This window comes from Eumetopias jubatus, unplaced genomic scaffold (assembly GCF_037043125.1).
Source record: "Eumetopias jubatus isolate StellerSeaLion01/CBP00866 unplaced genomic scaffold, mEumJub1_p1.0 scaffold_4, whole genome shotgun sequence".
Classification (NCBI taxonomy): domain Eukaryota; kingdom Metazoa; phylum Chordata; class Mammalia; order Carnivora; family Otariidae; genus Eumetopias; species Eumetopias jubatus.
This window is the reverse complement of record NW_028274810.1, coordinates 69,080,370-69,101,702: the sequence shown is the minus strand read 5'-3', so window position 1 is coordinate 69,101,702 and position 21,333 is coordinate 69,080,370. Positions and strand designations below refer to the sequence as shown.

At 35.9% G+C, this 21,333-nt stretch overlaps 1 protein-coding gene across 4 annotated transcripts in view; it reads right to left on the bottom strand.

The window, feature by feature from the left end:
- The window catches only part of SPATA6 (spermatogenesis associated 6), a 144,101-nt gene that overhangs the window by 76,617 nt on the left and 46,151 nt on the right, over positions 1-21,333 (bottom strand). For all 4 annotated transcript variants that reach the window (XM_028106932.2, XM_028106933.2, XM_088022432.1 and 1 more), the window contains exons 4-6: positions 10,986-11,027; positions 9,828-9,952; positions 2,156-2,236 (exon numbers count right to left, since the gene is read on the bottom strand). In XM_028106932.2, coding sequence (XP_027962733.1) covers positions 2,156-2,236; positions 9,828-9,952; positions 10,986-11,027 — 248 coding nt within the window. The remainder of the gene's footprint in view (positions 1-2,155; positions 2,237-9,827; positions 9,953-10,985; positions 11,028-21,333) is intronic.

Below are 21,333 nucleotides of genomic sequence, written 5' to 3'. Positions count from 1 at the left end.
CCTAGCCTCGCCAGTTCAAACCAAAAGAATCAACCACTCAATCCAGACAACTGTCAAAAAGTTAGTGTTGCTTTTTACAGTAAGCAAAAACTACCTGATCCAGCATACAAATTAATAAAACTACCATTGATATTTAACTATTAATAATAAATTCTACCTTTAGTAGGTAAAAAGAATAAGTAGAAAACTAGTTTTATTTCAGAAAATCACAATAATATACTTAATTTTTTCAATCCATCTAACTGGTGACAAAACATCAATTTGAAAATAATATGCCAAAAGGAATAAAGATCATTATAACTATTTGTAAACTTAAATAATTTTATAGTTTATTTCACTCATTCTGCTTTTAAAAACCAAAAAGGCTTGTCTTATTCTTATGTTTGAACCTGAAAATGCTGCTTTGTAGCTATTAAAATTTTAATTGTAACTTTAATGTTCACTTTTTAAAAAGCAGATTTATCACATTCTTAAATAAGGTCAAAGAAGATTAAAATTCTGGCTAAAATTTTAATGTGTAAGTGTATACTCTGTTGTGCCTACCAGATAATGTTTTCTATCTTGTATTTTAACTATTGTCTTCTCTCCTAATTATTTAAAAAAAAAAAAACCTTAGGATCAGCCATCAAATTCATTAATTATATGTTACGTGCCAGACACATTGCTTATTCTCTAATTTAATCTTTAAAGCAGCCTTGTGAGGAACTTGAACCCAGATCTGTCTGATTCTGAGGCATATTTTCTTAAACACTGTCTGACACCAAAACCTATCCTATTTTCTTACATCTGTTCAATAAAGAAAAAATGACAAACACTGAAATAGCAAGTTAAAAAAAGAAATGAGTCTTCTCAAAAGTTTACGGAGGAAAACATCAGTTCCTAAAGTCCAATGAAACTAGTGATGAGGGGACAATTTTACATTTACAAAAGACTTTCCACCAAGCTGTACACTTAGAAGGTACTTTTCTGTGCATATGCCATAGTTCATACAAAAAAAAGACTTTTCTACCTACCCACCAGAAGGGCATACCCCAATGAGAAGAGAAAAATTTTGTCTGAGTGCAGGTAAAATACTGTTAATAATTTACAAATATACACAGTTTTGCACAACTCAAAACAAGTCAGTAACATCTTTGCATTTGGCAAGCATATAGATCTCTAATAGCTGCATTTCAGCTTGCATTTCAAAGATAATTAACTATAGCCAAACTGGCACACTACGTATCTTGCTAAACAAAATAAGAATGATCCCCTTGATAATTTTATATAACCATGCTTTACCTTTCTTAGCTTATGTCACTGTTACCCTCCTCAGCAAATTTACTCTGAAACTGAGAACGCAGTAAATTATTAGTACACTCTTTCCACCATAGGTCCAGTCCTGCCTTGTTTGGGTTCTCTGGGCTTTATATGTTACTGGCTCCTCATCACACACTGGTCATTGTTACCTAATCATAATGCAACTGCATATGAGTGATGCCTAGACATTATTAGATTACCTGTGGACAAGGCAGTAAGATGATCCTGGTGACTCAGTAAAAAGTTAGACAAGAATGAAATATTAGGTCCAGATATCTCAGTTTACTAAAGGCAGTTTTTACAAATATAGAAGGTACTGAGGTTGGAGTGTCCAAGCTTCCCTCAGTCTGATAGCGTCAGTATGGCCACCAAACTGAGCAAGAGTCATATAAGAATTAGAGACACTCAAGAAACCATACTCACTAAACACCAATATCCCTGCATGAGAGAGAACCTCTGGTCACATTTGTTAAAAGGTATCCTTTGAACTTTCTGCAGTCACCTGTAACTTCTGTAAGATTTATAGAAGCCTCAGATCTAGTTCTCTGTGGGACTTCTTGATCTCAACATCTTTCTGGCAGGCTGATTGCTTTGCATTAAAAAAAAAAAAGGCCATGGAGTTACACAATAATAACACTAACATCATGGCGCCATCTATCATGTGTACCAAACTCTTCACTCTCACATTTAAGATGCAACCAAACTGCTAAATAGCTCTGATAAATGTTTTGCTTAAAGATTGACCCCCAAAAGTGAAAAGAGTTGCAGCCAAAATAAAAGAATAATTCTTGCCCAATGCTCATAAATATGAACAAATAAGTTAAACCATTAAACACTTTAAATAAATGAGTTCAACCTGAGTGCGGCACTTCCTTGAACTTATCAGACATTCAGTAATCACTGAAGTTGTAGAAAATTCCAGCTTTGGAGCAATTCCCTGAGGGGAAAAAGGGTATTATTAGATATTTCAATTTTTAAAAAAATATAATTATTAGTGATAAAACTATGACCTGAAGTAACAAACACTTGTCAAGATTTAGCTGTTTTCATTTGTTGGTTTGACCTTCTTATTAAAGATAAAGACAATACAGTGATGCTAAATTTTAGCAAGAAACAGTTTCATTGCTGATGATTCCCTTATAAGTGATATTACCTTTATGTAAAAATTAATATATTTTTTCATTTTCAAGTATTTCCCTGTCAAATTATTCTAAGATTTTTAAACTATGATATAATATTAAAGTCATAAATATATAAAAACACTTAATGGATCTGAGCTCTTTTTACTTTTACAAATTAAGACATACTTAACTACATAATCAAGAAATGCTTTGGAGAGTCTCCTCATGTTAAAAAAAAATTATAGCTTCTAGGTATGCAGTTCTTGAAAACAGAAGAGAGAGAAGTCTCTACCAATACCTCCAACATTTTTTCCCATAATGTATAGGTTATACTCAGATCTATGAATGAACCTGGCTTCTATTTCTCACAACATTTCAAACATCAGCTTGAATACTGTTTTAAGTGGAGACATTGGTTTATCATGGTAAAATTCAAAGGAACAGTCATGAAGCACCTGCCAAGATATTTGGAAGCACACAAACTGTATATTCACTAAAGCATTCAAAGGAACAGTCATGAAGCACCTGCCAAGATATTTGGAAGCACACAAACTGTATATTCACTAAAGCATTAAAAGGTATTGTGTATGCCCAGTGCAGCTTCATTCTAATGTAGCAGAAGTCAGATATTTGTCCTTTACAAACCCAGCCTTTGACATACTAACTTGAGAGTTTCAAACATCATATTACAGAAAAGGTAAATAATGAGTTAGTTGCCTAAGAATTAACTAAATGATTGCTTTTCTGCAAACATAACTTTTATTAATGAAGTCCATTATGCCTTTGTTAGTTATCTATTGCCTCACAGGATATTAGTTAGCAGTTTAAAACAAGAGTAAACACTTATTATCTGTTTCTATGGGTCAGGAATCTGGCAGAGGTGGAACTGGGTGGTTCTGGCTTGAAATCTCTGAGGCAACTGAAGTCAAAAGGTTGTTTGGGCTGCTGTCATCTGTAGGTTTGCCTGAGGCAGGAGGATCTGCTTCCTAAGGCTTGTTCACATAGCTGTTGGCTGGAGGTCTCAGTTCTTTTCTAGATTTTAGCAAGAGGACCCAGCTCCTCTATCCCATAAACCTCTCCATAAGACCACTCCGGTGTCCTCATGCCATGGGCAGCTAGTTCTCCCAAAGCAAAGCAAGAAGGAAGCCATAATCGTTTTTATGACCTAGTCTACTAAATCTAACACTGTCACATCTATCACATCCTACTTATTAGAATCCTTGAAGTATAGCCCACACTCAAGGACAAAAAAGTTAGACTTCCTTTTCAGAAGAGGAATATCCCCAAAATTTTGTGGACATATTTTAAAACCACCACAGTCCACCCTCTGACCACAAGTTACACTCCTTTCATGTGTAAACTAAACTCATGCTCTACAAAGAAAAGAAGAAAAGTCTCATCCTTTTACAACTTCAGCTTGAAATCCAGGATGTTGGCATCTAAGTCAAATCCTTATTCAGCCTCCTCGGATGTGGGTTCTTTAAGGACAGTTCCTTTAAGGACAGTTCTTTAAGGCCAGTTCCTCATAGTTAGAAGACTTACAAAACAAAGGGACAAGTTATCTGCCCCACATGTACCCAAAGCACACACATGCAGCAGGTGCAGGATAATCACTCCAGATGTTCTTATTCAAAAAGGGAGTAAACAAGAGTCAAAGGGGCATCACTGGCCCATAGATATTCTAAAATCCAGCCAAGAAAATGTTAGAAGTTCCTTGATTAGAAGCTTAGTCCTGTTCCTGCCCAGAAATAACTATCCTTTGGGCTCCTCTGGGCTCTTGCTTCCAACCTTTGAATTATCACTCCTTTCCAAGGAGAAGTAGACCATTTTTGGAGTGCACAGTGTTCTGAGCATGAGTCCTGTCAACAGAATTTTGGGGGTCCAAAGGCCTTTTCATTTTGTGAGATCTCTCTGCATTTCAGACCAAGCTGGTGGTGTTTCTACCAACATAATGCTTTTAAAAAACATATGGGTTCTCATATGAATCTTACTGAAGTTCACTCCATTAGACGCGAGTTGCACCCTTCTCTACACTCAGCTTCTGCTGAGACTGCCCTTTAGCATCTTTGAAAAACCCGATTGATTAAATTATTTTCTGAGACAACACCTTGGAACTTTCTGAAATTTTAATGAAGGATTTTATAGTTATACCTTTGGTTTCACCATCAGACCACAATTTCCCAAAAGTGCCTGGAATGATTTTTGCTCAGAAGTCATTCCTTAATTTTAACATTAATTGCCATTGGAAAAGGCTGGGAATCTTCAGAAACAGTAAATTCCAATTCCTTTTTGCTAAACAGCCTTTCCTTTGCTTATCTCACTCCTCTCATATCTTGCTATAAAGCAGCAAGAAAACCAAGCAGACCCTCTAACTCTCTAACCAAAAGTCTTAGACACACCATCCATTTCATTAGATATTTCTCTCCTTCCCCCATTACCGCAGGCGACTGTGTGGCTAAACTTTCTGCCATTATATGACAAGGAACCCTTTTATCCCTAATTTCCAAAAGCATTTACCTTATTTTCCTGCAAACACACATCTGAGTTTCTTCAAGACCTTTCAAGCTTTTACAAACATTCTAGCAAAGCTTTCCCAGCTTCTGCCTCTCTATAGAGGTGCTTGAATGTCTTCACACATGGCAGTTGGCTTAGCCCAAAGTGACTGATACAGGAGTGAGAGCAAGGAGGAAGCCACAGTGCATTTAATGACCTGGTCTCCAGTCTAATACTGTCACTGAATCACATTTTATCTGTTAGAGTCACTAAGTATAGTCTGGAGAATTAGCTCTGCCTTTGGAAGAGAGAAGTATCAAATCATCTGTGGACATATTTTATAACTACCATAGCCTGGATTGCAACTTAGCACTTTACCCTTCCCCATATATTGTTGGTCACATAGTAAATACTCAGTGTTTTAGCCATTATTTTCACTGAGCTTTGAAAACCATCATGTATTAGTTGGGGTTCTCTAGGAAAACAGAACATATATATAACTAATATATAATATACTATACTAATATATATATATATATATATAGAGAGAGAGAGAGAGAGAGAGAGAGAGAGAGAGAGGGAGAGAGATTTATTTTAAGGAATTGGTTCATGCAATTGTGAGAGTGGCAAGCCCAAAATCCATAGGGCAATCCACAAGCTGGCAACTCAGACAAAAGTTGATACTGCAGTCTTAAGTGTGAAATTTGCAAGCAAGCTAGCAGGCTGGAAACTCAGGAAGTATTTCTGCGTAACAGTTTTGAGGCAGAATTCCTTATTGTTTGGGAAACCTCAGTTTTTGCTCTTCAGGCCTCAACTAATTGGAATGAGATCCACCTACATTGTCAATGGTAATCTCTTATACTTAAAGTCAACTGTTTGTAAATATTAATTACATCTACAAAATACTTTCACGGTAACATCTAGACTACCGTTTGGCCAAACAACTGGGCACCCTAACCTAACCAAGTTGAGGCATAAAATTAATCACCACTCCATCCAAATGTCAGTTCCTCTATGAAATCTACAAGATGTAATTCATTCATTCAATTCAATCAAGTGGCATTTAAGTACCTACTCCATGCAAAGTACTGTGCTGAGAGTTAAATTCAAAGATGAGAAAGCCACAGATTCTGTTTCTATGGAGTTCCGTCTAAAGGGGGTATTATCATCAGCACTGTCATCACCTCGACATCCATCACCATATCACTCTCATTTACAGAGTGTTCTCCGTGCCAGGTACTGCAGTAACCATTTACAAGGTGTCATTAATCCACCCAGCAGCCCTATGATATCTTCATATGATAGTGCTTTGCTCGAGTTTAGTCAGGTAGTCTGTGAGAGTGCCAGGATTTAATCCCAGATGTGCGGAATTCTTGCCACAGCAATGGGTTCAGGAGAACAGCCTAAGACTCAGACAGATATCACAAGAATTCTTTTTTTTTTTAAGATTTTATTTATTTATTTTATTTATTTATTTTTAAGATTTTATTTATTTATTTATTTGTGTGTGAGAGACACACAGCCAGAGAGGGAACACAAGCAGGGGGAGTGGGAGAGGGAGAAGCAGGCTTCCCGTGGAGCAAGGGGCCTGATGTGGGACTTGATCCAAGGACCCTGGGATCACGACCTGAGCCGCAGGCAGACGCTTAACGACAGCCACCCAGGTGCCCCTGTCACAAGAATTCTGAGGAAGAATGCACTGTCATTTGCCAGGGCAACAAACTACTGATGGGAGTGTTTTATCCATTCACATTTAAATACAATAATTGTATGACTGGATTTATAGCTGCCATTTTGCTGTACACTTTATATGTACCATATCTTTTGATTCTTCCAATCTTTCTAGGAGTCTCACCTATATATATATATATACATAGCTTGGTAGTCATTCCATGAACCTGTAAGGGTTCCACTCTTTGTTGATTATCTGTATGTGGCTTGGGGAATGCATTCAAAGATAGTCAGGTCTGCAGTTTCTACTGAGTTTCACTTGTTGCTGGGATCTCACAGCCTCGGTCTCTCATTGCATGTGCATTGTTTCAGAATCAGCCAGGAATGGGTGGAGAGCTTATCTCAGCCCTTTTACTGCTCCCTTACTTCTGTGAACTTTCTGGCAGATGGGCTACTCACTCTAATTGGAACTGCCACTGGCCTATCAAAGCTGTGGTGTTTCTTTCATCCACTTCCATCTGAATCCAATGAAGCCGCACTATCTGTCCTTATGAATCTGACACCAATTCCAATGTGTGGGTTTTCCAACACCACCAAGCAATTCTCTGTGACACCAGGCAGGGGTCCTATAATTTAACTCAGTTCTGACACTATCTACCTGGCAACAGCATCAGATCCCAGAGGTTAAGGGATCAGTCCCACAAGACTGCCCAGCCCACTTCAGATGCAATCACAAGACTGGGTTGTTACCTATGTTCCTGACCAAGTGGGTATAATTTGGAGGTCCCCATGACCGTCTTCCCTGGTTTAATTAATTGGATAGAGAGGTTCACACAACTCAGGAAAATAGTTTACTGTTTACCAATTTATTATAAAAGAATATGGTAAAGGATACAGATGAATATCCAAATGGAAGAGATTCATGGAGCAAAGTATGTGGGAAGGGACATGGAGCAATGCCCTCCCCAGGGAAACCACTCTCCCAGGAGCTGCCTCCATGAGTCCAGCAACCTAAGAGCTTTCTAAACCCAGGCCCTTTGGGCTTCTATAGAGGTTTCATTACATAGGCATGATTGATTAAATCACTGGCCATTGGTATTTTAATGTAATCTCCAGCCTCATCTATCCTCCCCAGAGGTCAAGGGGCTGAAAGTTCTAACCCTCTAATACCAGGGTTGTTCCTCCTGTTCCTCCTCCAGCCCCCATCCTTAGGTTATATAGGGGCTTTCCAAAAGTCACCTCATTAATATAACAAAAGACACCTTTCTTGCTCCCCATCACTTAGAAAATTCCAAGGATTTTGGGAGCTCTGTGCCAGAACAAGGATAAAGACCAAATATATATTTCTTACTTTAAATCACAGTATCATAGTCTCACTCACCAAAATTGATTCTGACCCCTCTGGTAGCAGAGCTTCTGATTTTTCTGCCCAGCCCCAGGACTGGTGAAGCTACAATTCTCAGTGGCCTTGCAGGGTATGGAAGCTGTCCCAGGCAAGAAGGCCACATGCTGCTGCCATTTTTATCCAATGTTTTAGCCATTATTTAAGCATAAACACCCCTTTTTTTTTTTAATTCTAGTTAGTTAACATACAGTGTAATATTAGTTTCACGTGTATAATATAAGTTATTCAACACTTCCTTATAACATCCGGAACTTAATCTGTCTTAATTGTCTTAATTGCCAGTTTCTGGTGTCCTGAAATTGTTTTTTGTGACAATTTTGTCTAGTTTTTTATGGAGAGAGGAACTGCCTGTTTTTTATGGAGAGAGGAACTGCCAACCTCCTCACACCACCATTACCAGAAGTCTTACTTTATATATATATATATATATATACACACACACACATATATATACACATACATATATATATATATCTCTACGTATTTTTTGCCTTAGTAATCCAACATCTGAATGTATGTAAAAAACCCAAAGTAAATGAAGAAGATACTTATTAATGATCCATACTTTTATGTTTTTATTGCCAATTTGGTATAATACAGCATTTTAAATTACTTTCAAAACACCATAATTTTAAAATCAGATTTTTTTTTCATTGCAGGCTTCTATACATTTGCTGAAACACTCTTTGAAGGTTTTTATAATATAGAAGATGGCTAATGGACACTGATAATATCCCAAAGGAAGTATATTTTCATAGGTTTGCTAGTTAGTCAACTTTTACACTTCTAGCAAGCTGAAGTTGCTATTTCCCAGAACAGAGCATATCATAAACCTAGACCCATAGGGAAAAGTATTTAATTTACCATACTAGCTCATATATCACCCCACTTTCCTTACTCATACTATTTTAACATTTTATAAAGGTAGTAAAAAAATGTTTGTCCAAATTATTTCAACCTAGACATCTTTTGCTTTTTTTCTTCTTTGAAATAGCAGGGTCTTCTCTCAGTTTCTCTAAGTGGAAGACATTTTCAGGGATAAATATATTTCTAAATGACCCAACAAAAGTTGAAGGGAGTGGGGGGAAAGGATGGAAGAGTTGGTTGTCACAATGCAGCTTTCACTTTTAGGTATATAAATGTATATTTCCATGACATGAACATACAACAATTAATCTATCCAAACTCCTACTAATGAACATTTAAATTATTTCGATTTTTCACTATTATGAACAATGCTATCAATGAACATCCCTAGGAAGGCTCTTAGTATACCAGAGAGAATACATCTCCATGAAACATACCTAGAGAAAGGCTATGAGAATCTCTGCTTTTACTAGATAACTCTGAATTGTGGTGGTTCCAACTTACATGGCATAGCAGCATGGAAGAGCTTCCAGTTTTTCACACTTCTAATATGGTCATATTTTATTAAATTTTATCAACTTTATGGCTATAAAAATGAAATCATAAGGTTGTTTTAGTTTGGATTTCCCTATATGCTAATGAAATCGAGCACCTTTTCAAATGTTTATTGGTCATTCTTTTGCGAGAACAATAAAAGGAAGAGACAGATAGGGAAGGTGGAGGTGGGAGGCAGAAGGAGAGGGGAAAAATCTGAAGAATATAAGGCAAATTAACACTTGTTAATTCTGGATGAAAGATGGGCTTTGTTCAGATTTCAGTATGTTTAAAATAACATCATAATTTCATAAAAAAATTATGTTTTGAACCAAATTAAACTTTGAATTAGTTCTTCACATTTCAGGTATTAAAGCCTATGTGGTGGTTTTTCACAATGATCCTACATCACAGACTGATTGAGAAAATACACTTACTCGAAGGCCAGAAATCCTCCTCATGGTAACCTGGCGGTTTGAATCATGGTGTCCAGAAATTTGGTTTGGACCCGGGAACATGAAATCTCGTGTATTTTCATCATACGTAGACAAGGTTTCACCCACTACAAGAAAGATATCCTATGATTCAAATTATAACAAAATATTCTATTTAGAAACAATATGATCAAGTACAATATATATAGTGCCTGATGGCTTACTGAAATTTCTGCTTCAGGGTCATTTTTTTTTTCTATGAAAGGAAAATTAAAAGAAAGTTATGTTAAATGGATTCCTTAATTCAGAAATGTAGTACATATTACTAATTCTCCCTCCCCTTTTACAGAAGGGAGATATTCATATAAATTTTGTGAGTACCTATGTGTTTCTAGAGAAAAAAAGTCCTTGTAAACATATCAAGTTGGTATGACATTTACAAACCTAAAATGTAATTACCATCTCCATAAATTTTTCCTGTCTTCCATTCTTTTCTAATTGCCATTGTAAGACATTAGGTTACATGTTGGAAAAAAATGTAGACATTTTCTAGAATTTGTGGTTACCCAAATTAAGTACACATGTAATATTCAAAATCTTTTAGATTACTAATTTTTAGTAACATATAGCTCTCCACTTTTCACACAGAATAATTATTTAAGATAGATTTCTCCTATATTCACAGAAGTAAATAACAAAAATCAAGTTATCCTCCACATTTTAATTTTAATTTTACCTACCCCAGAGATGTGTAATGTTTACTAAACAGTTAAGGTTTTATTCCACTCCCCATTCCCAGTAACAGTCAACACACAAAAACAAAGATAATTACCTTATCAATAAAAAAAGTTGTTTGAGAAAAATCACAAAAACTCAAAGTCAATTTTTATGAATGTCACAAAATATGCTAGGATGATAGCATATAATTCTCCACCTTCCTTTATTACTATTTATTCAGTTTTAGAATATGTTCAAATACGATTTATGCCAATTGTTATGTATTTATTATTTTGATCTATTGCTGTTCAATGCATAGTGGACCAATACTAGAAACTCAACTTTGTTCTTAATTTGGGAAGAAGGGGAAAATATGTATTTTTAAAAAGCATTCTTTGACATGGGTTTGCACATCAATTATCTTATCAAAATATAATACAGTACCTGGTGGAACTAGTTGAATCAACTCAAACAATGCTGTATCATCTGAAAGTTTAAAGAAAAATTTCCTTAAACAAATTAACAATAAACAAAAACTAGTTACTTTATCATAAAAGTATCTAAAAGTCAAAGTAATTGCTGGGTATACTACATATATGTTTATATCTTAGTATATTGTGTATATTTTTTGGTTGCTATGTCTTTTAGGGCTTTATTAATCAATAGTAGAGATTGTCCCTTCAATCTCTCTGGGGATTTTTTCCGATTTTTTTTAAACTTTATCTTTTTAGAACAGTTTTAGGTTTACAACAAAATTGAGAGGAAAATACAGAGATTTCCCACATATCCCTGTCCTAGCCTCCCTACCATCAACAGCACTCACAGGAATGGCACATTTTTTTTTTCCAAGGATGAACCCCCACAGTCACATAATAATCACCCAAAGTCCATAATTAACCTCGAGGCTCACTCTTGGTGATGTATACTGTCTGGATTTGGAGAAATAAATGCATAATGACATATTCCATCATTATAGTATCATTCATAGTATTTTCACTTCCCTGATTTTCCTCTGTGCTATATCTATTCATCTCTCTCCTCCACTTCAATTTGCTCCGACAAGCAACCACTGATCTTTTTACTGTCCCCATAGCTTTGCCTTTTCCAGAATGTCATATTAGAATCATACAGTATTCAGGTTTTTTGCATTGGCTTCTTTCACTCAGTAACATGCATTGAAGTGTCCTTCATGTTGTTCGTGGCTTGACAGCTCATTTCTTGTAAGTTCTGAATAATATTCATTGTCTGGATGTACCACACCTTATCCATTCACCTACTATGGGCACCTTGGTTGCTTCCAAGTTTTGGTAGTTACAGAGCTGCTCTAAACAACCTTGTGCAGGTTTTTACATGGACATAAGTTTTTAACTCCTTTGGGTAAATACCAAAAAGGGTAGTTGCTGGATTATATGTTAGGAGTGTGCTTAGTTTTGTAATAAACCACTAGTCTCCAAATTGCTGTTCCATTATGAATTCTCACCAGCAATATATAAGAAGAATTCTTTTTGCTCAATACCTCACCAACATTTAGTGCTCTCAGTGTTTTGGATTTTGGCCATTCTAGCAGTGTGGTGGTACCTTGTTTTAATTTGAATTTCCCCAGAGACATATGATGTGGAACATCTTTTCATATGCTTATTTGCCATCTTTATATCTTCTTTGATGAAGTATCTGTTAAGGTCTTTGGCCAATTTAAAAATAATGTTTGTTATTTTATTATTGAGGTTTAAAAGTTCTTTGTATATTTTGGATAAATGTCCTTATTAATATTTTATAAATATTTTCTCCCAATATGTGGTTTATCTTCTAATTCTCTTGATACTGTCTTTCACAGAGTAGAATTTTTAACTTTTTTTTAAAAGATTTTATTTATTTATTTGACAGAGAGAGACATAGTGAGAGAGGGAACACAAGCAGGGAGAGCAGGAGAGGGAGAAACAGGCTCCCCACAGAGCAGGGAGCCCGATGTGGGGCTTGATCCCAGGACCCTGGGATCATGACCTGAGCCGAAGGCAGATGCTTAATGACTGAGCCACCCAGGTGCCCTGAATTTTTAATTTAAATGAAGTCCAGCTTGTCAATTATTTCTTTCATGGATGATGTCTTTCGTGTTGTATCTAAAAAGGCATCGTTGTACTCAAGGTCATCTAGGTTTCTTCCTATGTTAGTTTCTAACAGTTTTACGGGTTTTGTATTTACAATTAGGTCTATGATCTATTTTGGGTTAATTTTTGTGAAGGGTGTGTGGTCTGTATCTGGATTCATTTTTTCGCATTTGGATGCCTAAGTGTTCTAGCACCATTTTTTGAAAAAACTCTATCTTTGTTCCACTGTATTGCCTTTGCTCCTTTGTCAAAGTCAGTTGATTATATTTATGGGGGTCTATTTCTGGGCTCTCTGTATATCTTTATGAATATAAATTATGTCTTATTTCTTAAGCAGAACTGTGAGGATAGTGGGATATATTATATAATTCCTTATATTTTTAATATGTCTGAAGTATTTTATAATACATTTATAAAAATAAGAATAAAAGATGCACTGTGTCTTGCCTCCCATTCCAGGACCCATGAAAAATGCATAATCTCTTTCCTTCTTTAAATTCTGCCATTATCATTCAAGGGAAGTCTCAATCATTTAACCCAATACCAGTACATCCAATCTATGAAGAAATATTAAATACTTCCTATAGGTTATAATTTGTAATAAGAAAAAAACCCTGATATGGCCCTTTTCCTCAAGAACCTTACACTGCATTGAAAATGTAAACATTAAAGGAAATAAACACACAAATTATAACTACAAACCATAGGTGCAATGAAGGCACTGCAGGTAGTGCTATAAAAGACTGTATTAACAGGACCTAATCTAGTCAGGGAGTCAGAGAAGCCTGAGGAAGGCTCTTTAGGATCTGATCTATAGCATGAACAGGTGTAAACTGGGGGGACTGGGGAGGTAGAGTTTTTACGCTTGATCTTAGCCAAAAGGCTGAGAAGCGATGGGGAAGTAGAGTTTTTTAAGCAGGAGAAACAGGATGTACAAAGGCTTTAAGCAGAACACAGCAGGGTAATCTGAGAGATTAGGTGTTTGAAAAATAATCCTTCTGCAAAAATCAACTTGAAAAGGTAAACAATGAAAGCATGAGAGACCTAGCAAGATAGGAAAAAATTATGTTTGAAACTCAGTGTAAGAAGGAAACACAGAGAAATAAGCCTGGCATTTGAGGCTGCTTTTCTTTTTGGATATCTGACAGTCCTGATAGAGGTAGCTTAGAGGCTGAGAAGCTGAACCTAGCTTTTGATAAATTCAAGTAAAGGACCAAAAATTGGAGTATCGTGGCCTTGGAAAGAGATAGGAGGGGAGGTGTGCTTGTAAGAGACAATGGCCTGATAAACTGGCTAGGCTATAAGACTGGATCTTGAAAAAATAACTACAAGGGTAAAGAGTAAACTAAAAATAGATAGCTAACACTATATACTGAATGTTTGTATTCCCCCCCCCAAATTCATATGTTGAATTCCCCCCAACGTGATATTTGGAGTTGGGGCCTTTGGGAGGTAGGACAAAGCCCTAATGAGACTGGTACCATTATAAAAGAGACCCCCCCCACACACCCCCAAGAGCTTCCTTGCTCCTCCTTTCACCTGAGGACACAGAGAAAAGATGGCTACCTACGAACAGAAAGGCAACCCTCACCAAACACCAAATCTGTTCACCTTGATCTGAGACGTCCCAGCCTCCAGAACTGTAAAGAAATAAATTTTCATAGTTTGTAAGCCACCTAGTCTATGTTACTTTGTTACAGCAACCCAAATGAACTAAGACAGCCAACTAGTAACTAAGGGCTAAATCTGAATCATCCCAAATCCTGTCTGAATTAAGGTGATCCACAATTGCTAATGCCCCCTAAAAATCTGCCAAATTAATCAGAAATCTTTTCTAAAAGAAAATATCATCATCTAAGTTTTCAGATTATTTCAAAAATTTTTACATTCGAAGTCTGACAATCAATGAAAACTTACCAAGTATACAGGAAAAATGAAAATTGGAATTGAAAAACAAGAAAAATAACAGACAACAAAAACAGGTCAACAGAAGATCCAGAAAAATAAGTTATCAGACTGGGACTTAAAATATGCTTAATACGCTCAATAAAATAAAATGCAAGGTTGAGAATGTTAGTAGAGAACTAGAAACTGTTATGAAGAACCAAAGGGAAATTTTTTAACTGGAAAAAAATAACAACAACAACAACAAGAAACCCATAACAGGTAGATTTATCAGCAGATTATAAATGACCCTGGAAAGATCTACAGAATTAGAAGACAAAAGTAAATATCTTGAGAAAAGCACAGAAAGCCAAAAGAATGCAGAACATAAGAAAGGGGGGAAAAGGATACAGTAAGAGGGTCTAACAATCTGTAATCGGATGTGCAAAAGGAAAGAAGAGAAAGGGACAAAAGCAATATTTGAAAGGTTAATGCCTGAGAATTTATTTGAAGAAAGATATCAAGATACAAACACCAAGCAGAATATATGTTAAAATATACATACACATACATATACACATATATACAGGGTTGGGCACATCAAAGCAAAACTACAGGAAAAAAAGACAAAAGAGAAGATATTAAAAGAAGCCAGTGGAAAATGACAGAATATCTTTAACGAAATAACAATAAAACTGACAGATGATTTCTCAACAAAAACTTAGGGAATGAAAAGACAATGGGATAGTATTTTCTAAGGGCTAGGAGGCAATAATTCCAAGTTCAGCAAAACTACCCTTCAAAAATTAAGATAAAGATATTTTCAAATAAATAAAAATCAAGATAATCCATCACCAAAAGACCACTGAGAAAGGAACTGTGAAAGAATTTTCTTCAGAAAAAAGCAATAAACTAAGAAAGAAGCTCAAAAATGAAAGGAAATAAAGAACAACCAAAAAGGTAAAATATGGTTGTAAAGTAGGGTTTGATAAGTGAAGTATGCATTCTGCAACCTCTATGGTAACCATTGAAAAAAACAAAACAGTAAGGAACATGCACCTCCACGATAATCAAGGAGTAGAAATGAAAGAGCAAAAAATAGAAGAAAAAAAGAACAATAATATTCAATAATCAGAATAAAAAGTAAATAGTACTATGGTAGATTTAAACCAAAATATATCAGTAAATACATTTTTTATGTAAACTTTTTATTTTGAGATGAGGATTCACATGCAGTAAGAAGCAAGACAGAGAGACTGCATATACTTTTTACCCATTTTCCCCCAATGCAAAATATATCATAGACCCCCCCTTATCTGTGAGGGATATGTTCCAAGACCCCCAGTGGGTGCCTGTAATCATGGACAGCACTGATCCCTATATTTACTGGTTTTTTTCCTATATATACATACCTATGATAAAGTTTAATTTATAAATAAGGTATAGTAAGAGATTAACAATAATAATAAAGTAGAAAAATTATAACATACTGTAATAAAAGTTATGTGAATGTGGTCTTTCTCCCTCTCTCAAAATATCTTATTGTACTATATTCACCCTTCTTGTGATGATGTGAGATGATAAAGTGATTGTGATAAGATGAAGTGAGGGGAATGATTGTTAGGCTACTATTGATGTGAGATGAATGATAGTGTTAGGCTGCTATTGACCTTCTGACAATAATAGCTCAGAAGGAGGATCATCTGCTACTGGACTGTAGGTAACTGAAACCATGGAAGGCAAAAACCCAGATAAGGGGGGACTCTATAGTAAATATATCATAACTACTATGACACTGATAAAATCCACTGGTTTTATTTAGATTTCTCCAGCTTTATTTGTACTCATTTCTATGTGAGTGTGTGTGTGTCTATATTTAGTTCTATACACTTCTGTCAGATGTGTGGATTTGTGTATTCACCACCACAGCCAAGATACAGAAGGGGTGCATCACAGGATGTCTTATGTTGCCCTTCTGTAGCCACACCCACCTCCCTTCCCAAACCCAACCCTAACTCCTGATAACTACTCATCTGTTTCCAGTTTCTATAATTATATCACACATTGTAAGAAAAAGTCTAAATCAACCAATTAAAAGACAGATTGAATTTTTATTTATTTTTATCTATTTTAATTTTTTTCAGATTGAATTTTTAAAGAAAGAAAACTTTCAAATCTGCTTGTAAGACACACATATAAAATATAAGGACATATAAAGATAGAAAACAAAAACATAAACAAAGATATAATATATGAAAAGTAAAAAAAATAATCCTGCTGGCTTGGCTGCTCTATAAAAGAGAGAGAAATCTTCAAAGAAAAGCATCAAAATAATAAAAGGTTCAATTCACCAGTTGATGAATACATGGTAACACTGGTCAAGAGAAAAGAGAGAAGACACAAATTACTAAATCAGGAATGAAAAGAGATAGAGGTATTTAAAAATTCTAACAAGACATTATGAATACATTCATGCTACTGAATGTATTGAAGGTACCTGATCTGAATCATAATTCAAACAAAATGATTAAACAATTATAGTACAATTGGGGAAATGCGAACTGAGTGGATATTTGATGATGATAAATTTTTGGTGTGTGTAATGTTGTTTCTTTATTTTAGATATCCATATCTGATCCAATCTTGACATTTACTTCAAAATAATCTGATTTATTTAGAAAAACAAATTTCTACCAAAAGAAAACTTAAAACTTGTACAGATATAGAAAAAAACTAAATGGTTTTATATATATACACGCATATGTGTATATGTATGTTACATATATGTATGTGTGTAGATACACACAATCTGTTCTGTAAAACCTAACAACAACAACAACAGCAACAACGAAACACTAAGTCAGTGACTTCATTCGTGAATTCTTTCAAACTTCTAAGGAAGAAAACAGTGTCAATTATGTACACACTTTTTCAAGGACCATAAAAGAGAGAACACTTCTCAACTTGTCTTACAAGCCCAGCAAAACCTTGATACCAAAACTTGACAAGAAACTCACAAAAAATGAAAATGACAGGCTATCTACCCAAAACCTACATTTTAGGTATTGGTCTCTATAGGTAAAACCATATGATGTCTGAGATTTACTTGAAAATAATCTTAAAAAAGTGATGATCTAAAAAAGGGTTTTAGGGGCATCTGGGTGGCTGAGTCAGTTAAGCATCTGCCTTCAGCTCAGGTCATGATCCCAGAGTCCTGGGATTGAGCCCCACCTCAGGCTCCCTGGTCAGTGGAGAGTCTACTTCTCCCTCTCTCTCTGCCCCTCCCCCCACTCATACTCTCTCTTTCTCTCTCTCTCGCTTGCTCGCTCTCTATCTCAAATAAATAAAATTAAAAAAAAAACAATTTAAAAAAGTGATTTACATCAAAATATTCTAAAAGAAGGGGGAGATAGAGATAAAACAGCATTAGCCATGAGTTGATAATTACTGAACCGAGTGATAGGCCGGGGTGTTCATTTTTCCCTTTTGTCTACTTTTGTATATTTATTAAATTTTCTCTTAATAAAAAGTTTTTTTAAGTATTTTTGATTAAAGAAAGTTGTGTGTGCTCTAAAAGCATCACTGTGAAAATGCCCATTATACTGTTTTATTAAAGTTCTCTTCTGCCTTTTCCATCAAATCTACAGAAATTATACAATGGAATACTGTTCGGCCACAAAAAAGAAGAAATCCTACCATTTGGAACGACACGGATAGATGTTGAAGGCATTCTGCTAAATGAAACAAGTCAGAGAAAGACAAATACTATATGATCTCACTTATATGTGGAATTAAAAAAAAAGAACAAAACCCAAAAAAAACCCCAAACTCACAAAAAGAGACATTTGTGGTTACCAGAGGCAGGTGGTGAGGAAAGGAGAAATTGGAGGAAGGTGGTCAAAAAGTACAAACTTAGAAGTTACAAGATAAGTAAGTACTGGGGATGTGATGTACAAATGATAACAACCATTACCACTGATGTATGACATACGGGGATACTGTTGAGAGAGTCAATCCCAAGAGTTCTCATCACAAGAGAAATTTTCTGTCCTTTTCTTTGTACTGTATCTATATGAAATGATGGATGCTAACCAAACCTATCATGGTAGGGGTGCCTGGGTAGCACAGCCGGGTAAGCAGCCAACACTTGGTTTCCCTTAGACCGTGATCTCTGGGTTGTGGGATCAAGCTGAGCCCCTTCATCAGTTCCCCACTAAGCACAGTGTCTGCTTAAGATTCTCTCCCCTCTCCCTCTGCCCCCCCAACCCCGCACTCGCCTGCACACGCGCTCAGATGTGCACGTTCCTTCTCTAAAATAAATAAATTAAATAAATAAATAAAATAAATAAATAAACCTATCATGGTAATTGTTTCACATTATACATAAGACAAACCATCATGTTGTACATCTGAAACTAATACAATGATGTATGCCAATTATTTCCCAATAAAACTGGGGGAAAAAACAGTTTTTAGAGGAGGACTCTTACCAAGAAATTAATCACCTCCTTTTAGTCTCATGCCATCTGATTTTGTCAACTGTTCATCCTCTTCCTTCTTGCAATCTCTAAACCTCTGGGTCCCTACCACTTTTCACTGAAGATGAAATACGTTCCCTTCAAACACAGTACTTTGTCATAATTTTGAGCAATATCAACTTCCATGTGAATGCCTCATACAACAGTTCTCTGATCTCCTCAAATCCAGTACACTTATGCAAAGATTCTGATTATTTATTTACATGTCTGATTCTTCTTTTACTAAAATGGGCCTATATTTGATTGATTTCTGAATCCCCTATATTCTCTCAGAGTGATGGAGTCTGCATAGGCAATCAAAAAGTTCAAAAAAACAAATTCCAGTTCTTATCACAGGTCAGTAGATAAGCAATTTTTGCTTGAGAAGACTTTTCTATTATCCCTTGAATCACATGATACATTCTGTGAATACACCATGCTGTTTCTCATCCCTTTTCCAATAGAGGGAAGAACAGAAAAGGATTAATGCTAAACATGGTGCTGAAATAAGAGCTATTTAAAAAAAATAAGTGCTGAAATAAGAAATAAGGCTTTTAAGAAACTTGATCTATTACACTTACAATAATTCTAATACCTGACCACCAAGGAAAGTCCTGTCTTCTAGAAAATAAAATGAAATTTTGTTAGAAATCAAACACATTAAACAAGCGTGGGATAAGCTACCTTAATTTTGTATACATACCAACACTGTATTTTCCTGAGGTTCCTATTCTGCAACCTCAACTACTTGAAAAACATGATTACAAACCAGAAAATACATCTTTAAAAAAAGGAAAAGGGTAGTCAAAATAATAGTAGTATTTACTCCCATCTAGAGAATATCTTGTTTGCCATGACTCAGCTCCTATGAGCCTCATACAAATCCTCAAAACAACCTTAACAAGTCAGGGTTCCTTTTACAGATAAGACACAGAGCCTAAAGGTTAAGGTTTTCAAAGATGGTAAGTTCCTGAGCTGAGATTTGAGCTTGGCTCTAACTGTCTTCAAAGCCTGTACTGTTTTCATTAACAATCTACTGGAACTAGAAAGCAAGACTTAGAAAATAAATGTTAGGTGAGAAAGTTTTATTTTGAATGAATAAAATAATAGGACAGTAGCTAGATGGGGGTGAGTATGAAGGCAGGGAATATATTTTTTTTAAGATGGGAATATACAGCATGTTTATACAGGGTGAGGATTCACAACAAGAGAGAAGTTGAAGATACAGGAGGAATAAAAAAATCTAATGACCAGGGGGCACCTGGTGGCACAGTCAGTTAAGCACTGACTCTTGGTTTTGGCTCAGGTTGTGATCTCAGGGTTGTGAGACTGAGCCCCGCACATTGGGCTCTGTGCTCAGCATGGAGTCCGTTTGAGTTTCTCTCCCCCTCTCTGTCTGCCCCTAGCCCCACTTGCACACGCTCTCTCTCTCTCAAATAAACAAATCTTTTTTAAAAAATCTAATGACCAAGATATTAGAGATGGCATAAGGAGATAGGTAAGGGGGACAAGTAGACAGAAAAACCTTGAGCAGAGAAAGTCTAATACCAGGAGAAATAAGATAAAAATGGGTAATAATGTAGGTGACTTTTAGGACAAGGGTGCAGTAAATGAAGGTCGATCACTACTATAACCTCAATTTTCATTGGCAAAGTAGAAAGTAGATTCATCTGTTCATCTTAAGAATGTTGGAGTTTAAACACTTAGAATATCCTATAAGAGAAATTAGACAAGAAATTCTCCAAGAAGTAAAAAGACCGAAAGGTAGCACTGAGAAGAAACTTATGTTGGTACCAATCTGAAGGTCATGAGAGTCAATCAGCAACACCAAACTCACCTAGAATAAAAGCCAGGAAGGCAAGTGGTAGCTATGACCCTTTACTGAGAGTCTCCTATGACCCTTTATTAAGAGTCAGCCTTAAGAAGACATGAACAGACATTTCTGCAAAGAAGACATCCAAATGGCCCACAGACACATGAAAAAGTGCTCACCATCACTCGGTACCAGGGAAATCCAAATCAAAACCTCAATGAGATACCACCTCACACCAGTCAGCATGGCTACAATTAACAAGTCAGGAAACGACAGATGTTGGTGAGGATGCAGAGAAAGGGGAACCCTCCTACACTGTTGGTGGGAATGCAAGCTGGTGCAGCCACTCTGGAAAACAGTATGGAGGTTCCTCAAAAAGTTGAAAATAGAGCTACCATACGACCCAGCAATTGCACTACTGGGTATTTACCCCAAAGATACAAATGTAGTGATCTGAAGGGGCACATGCACCC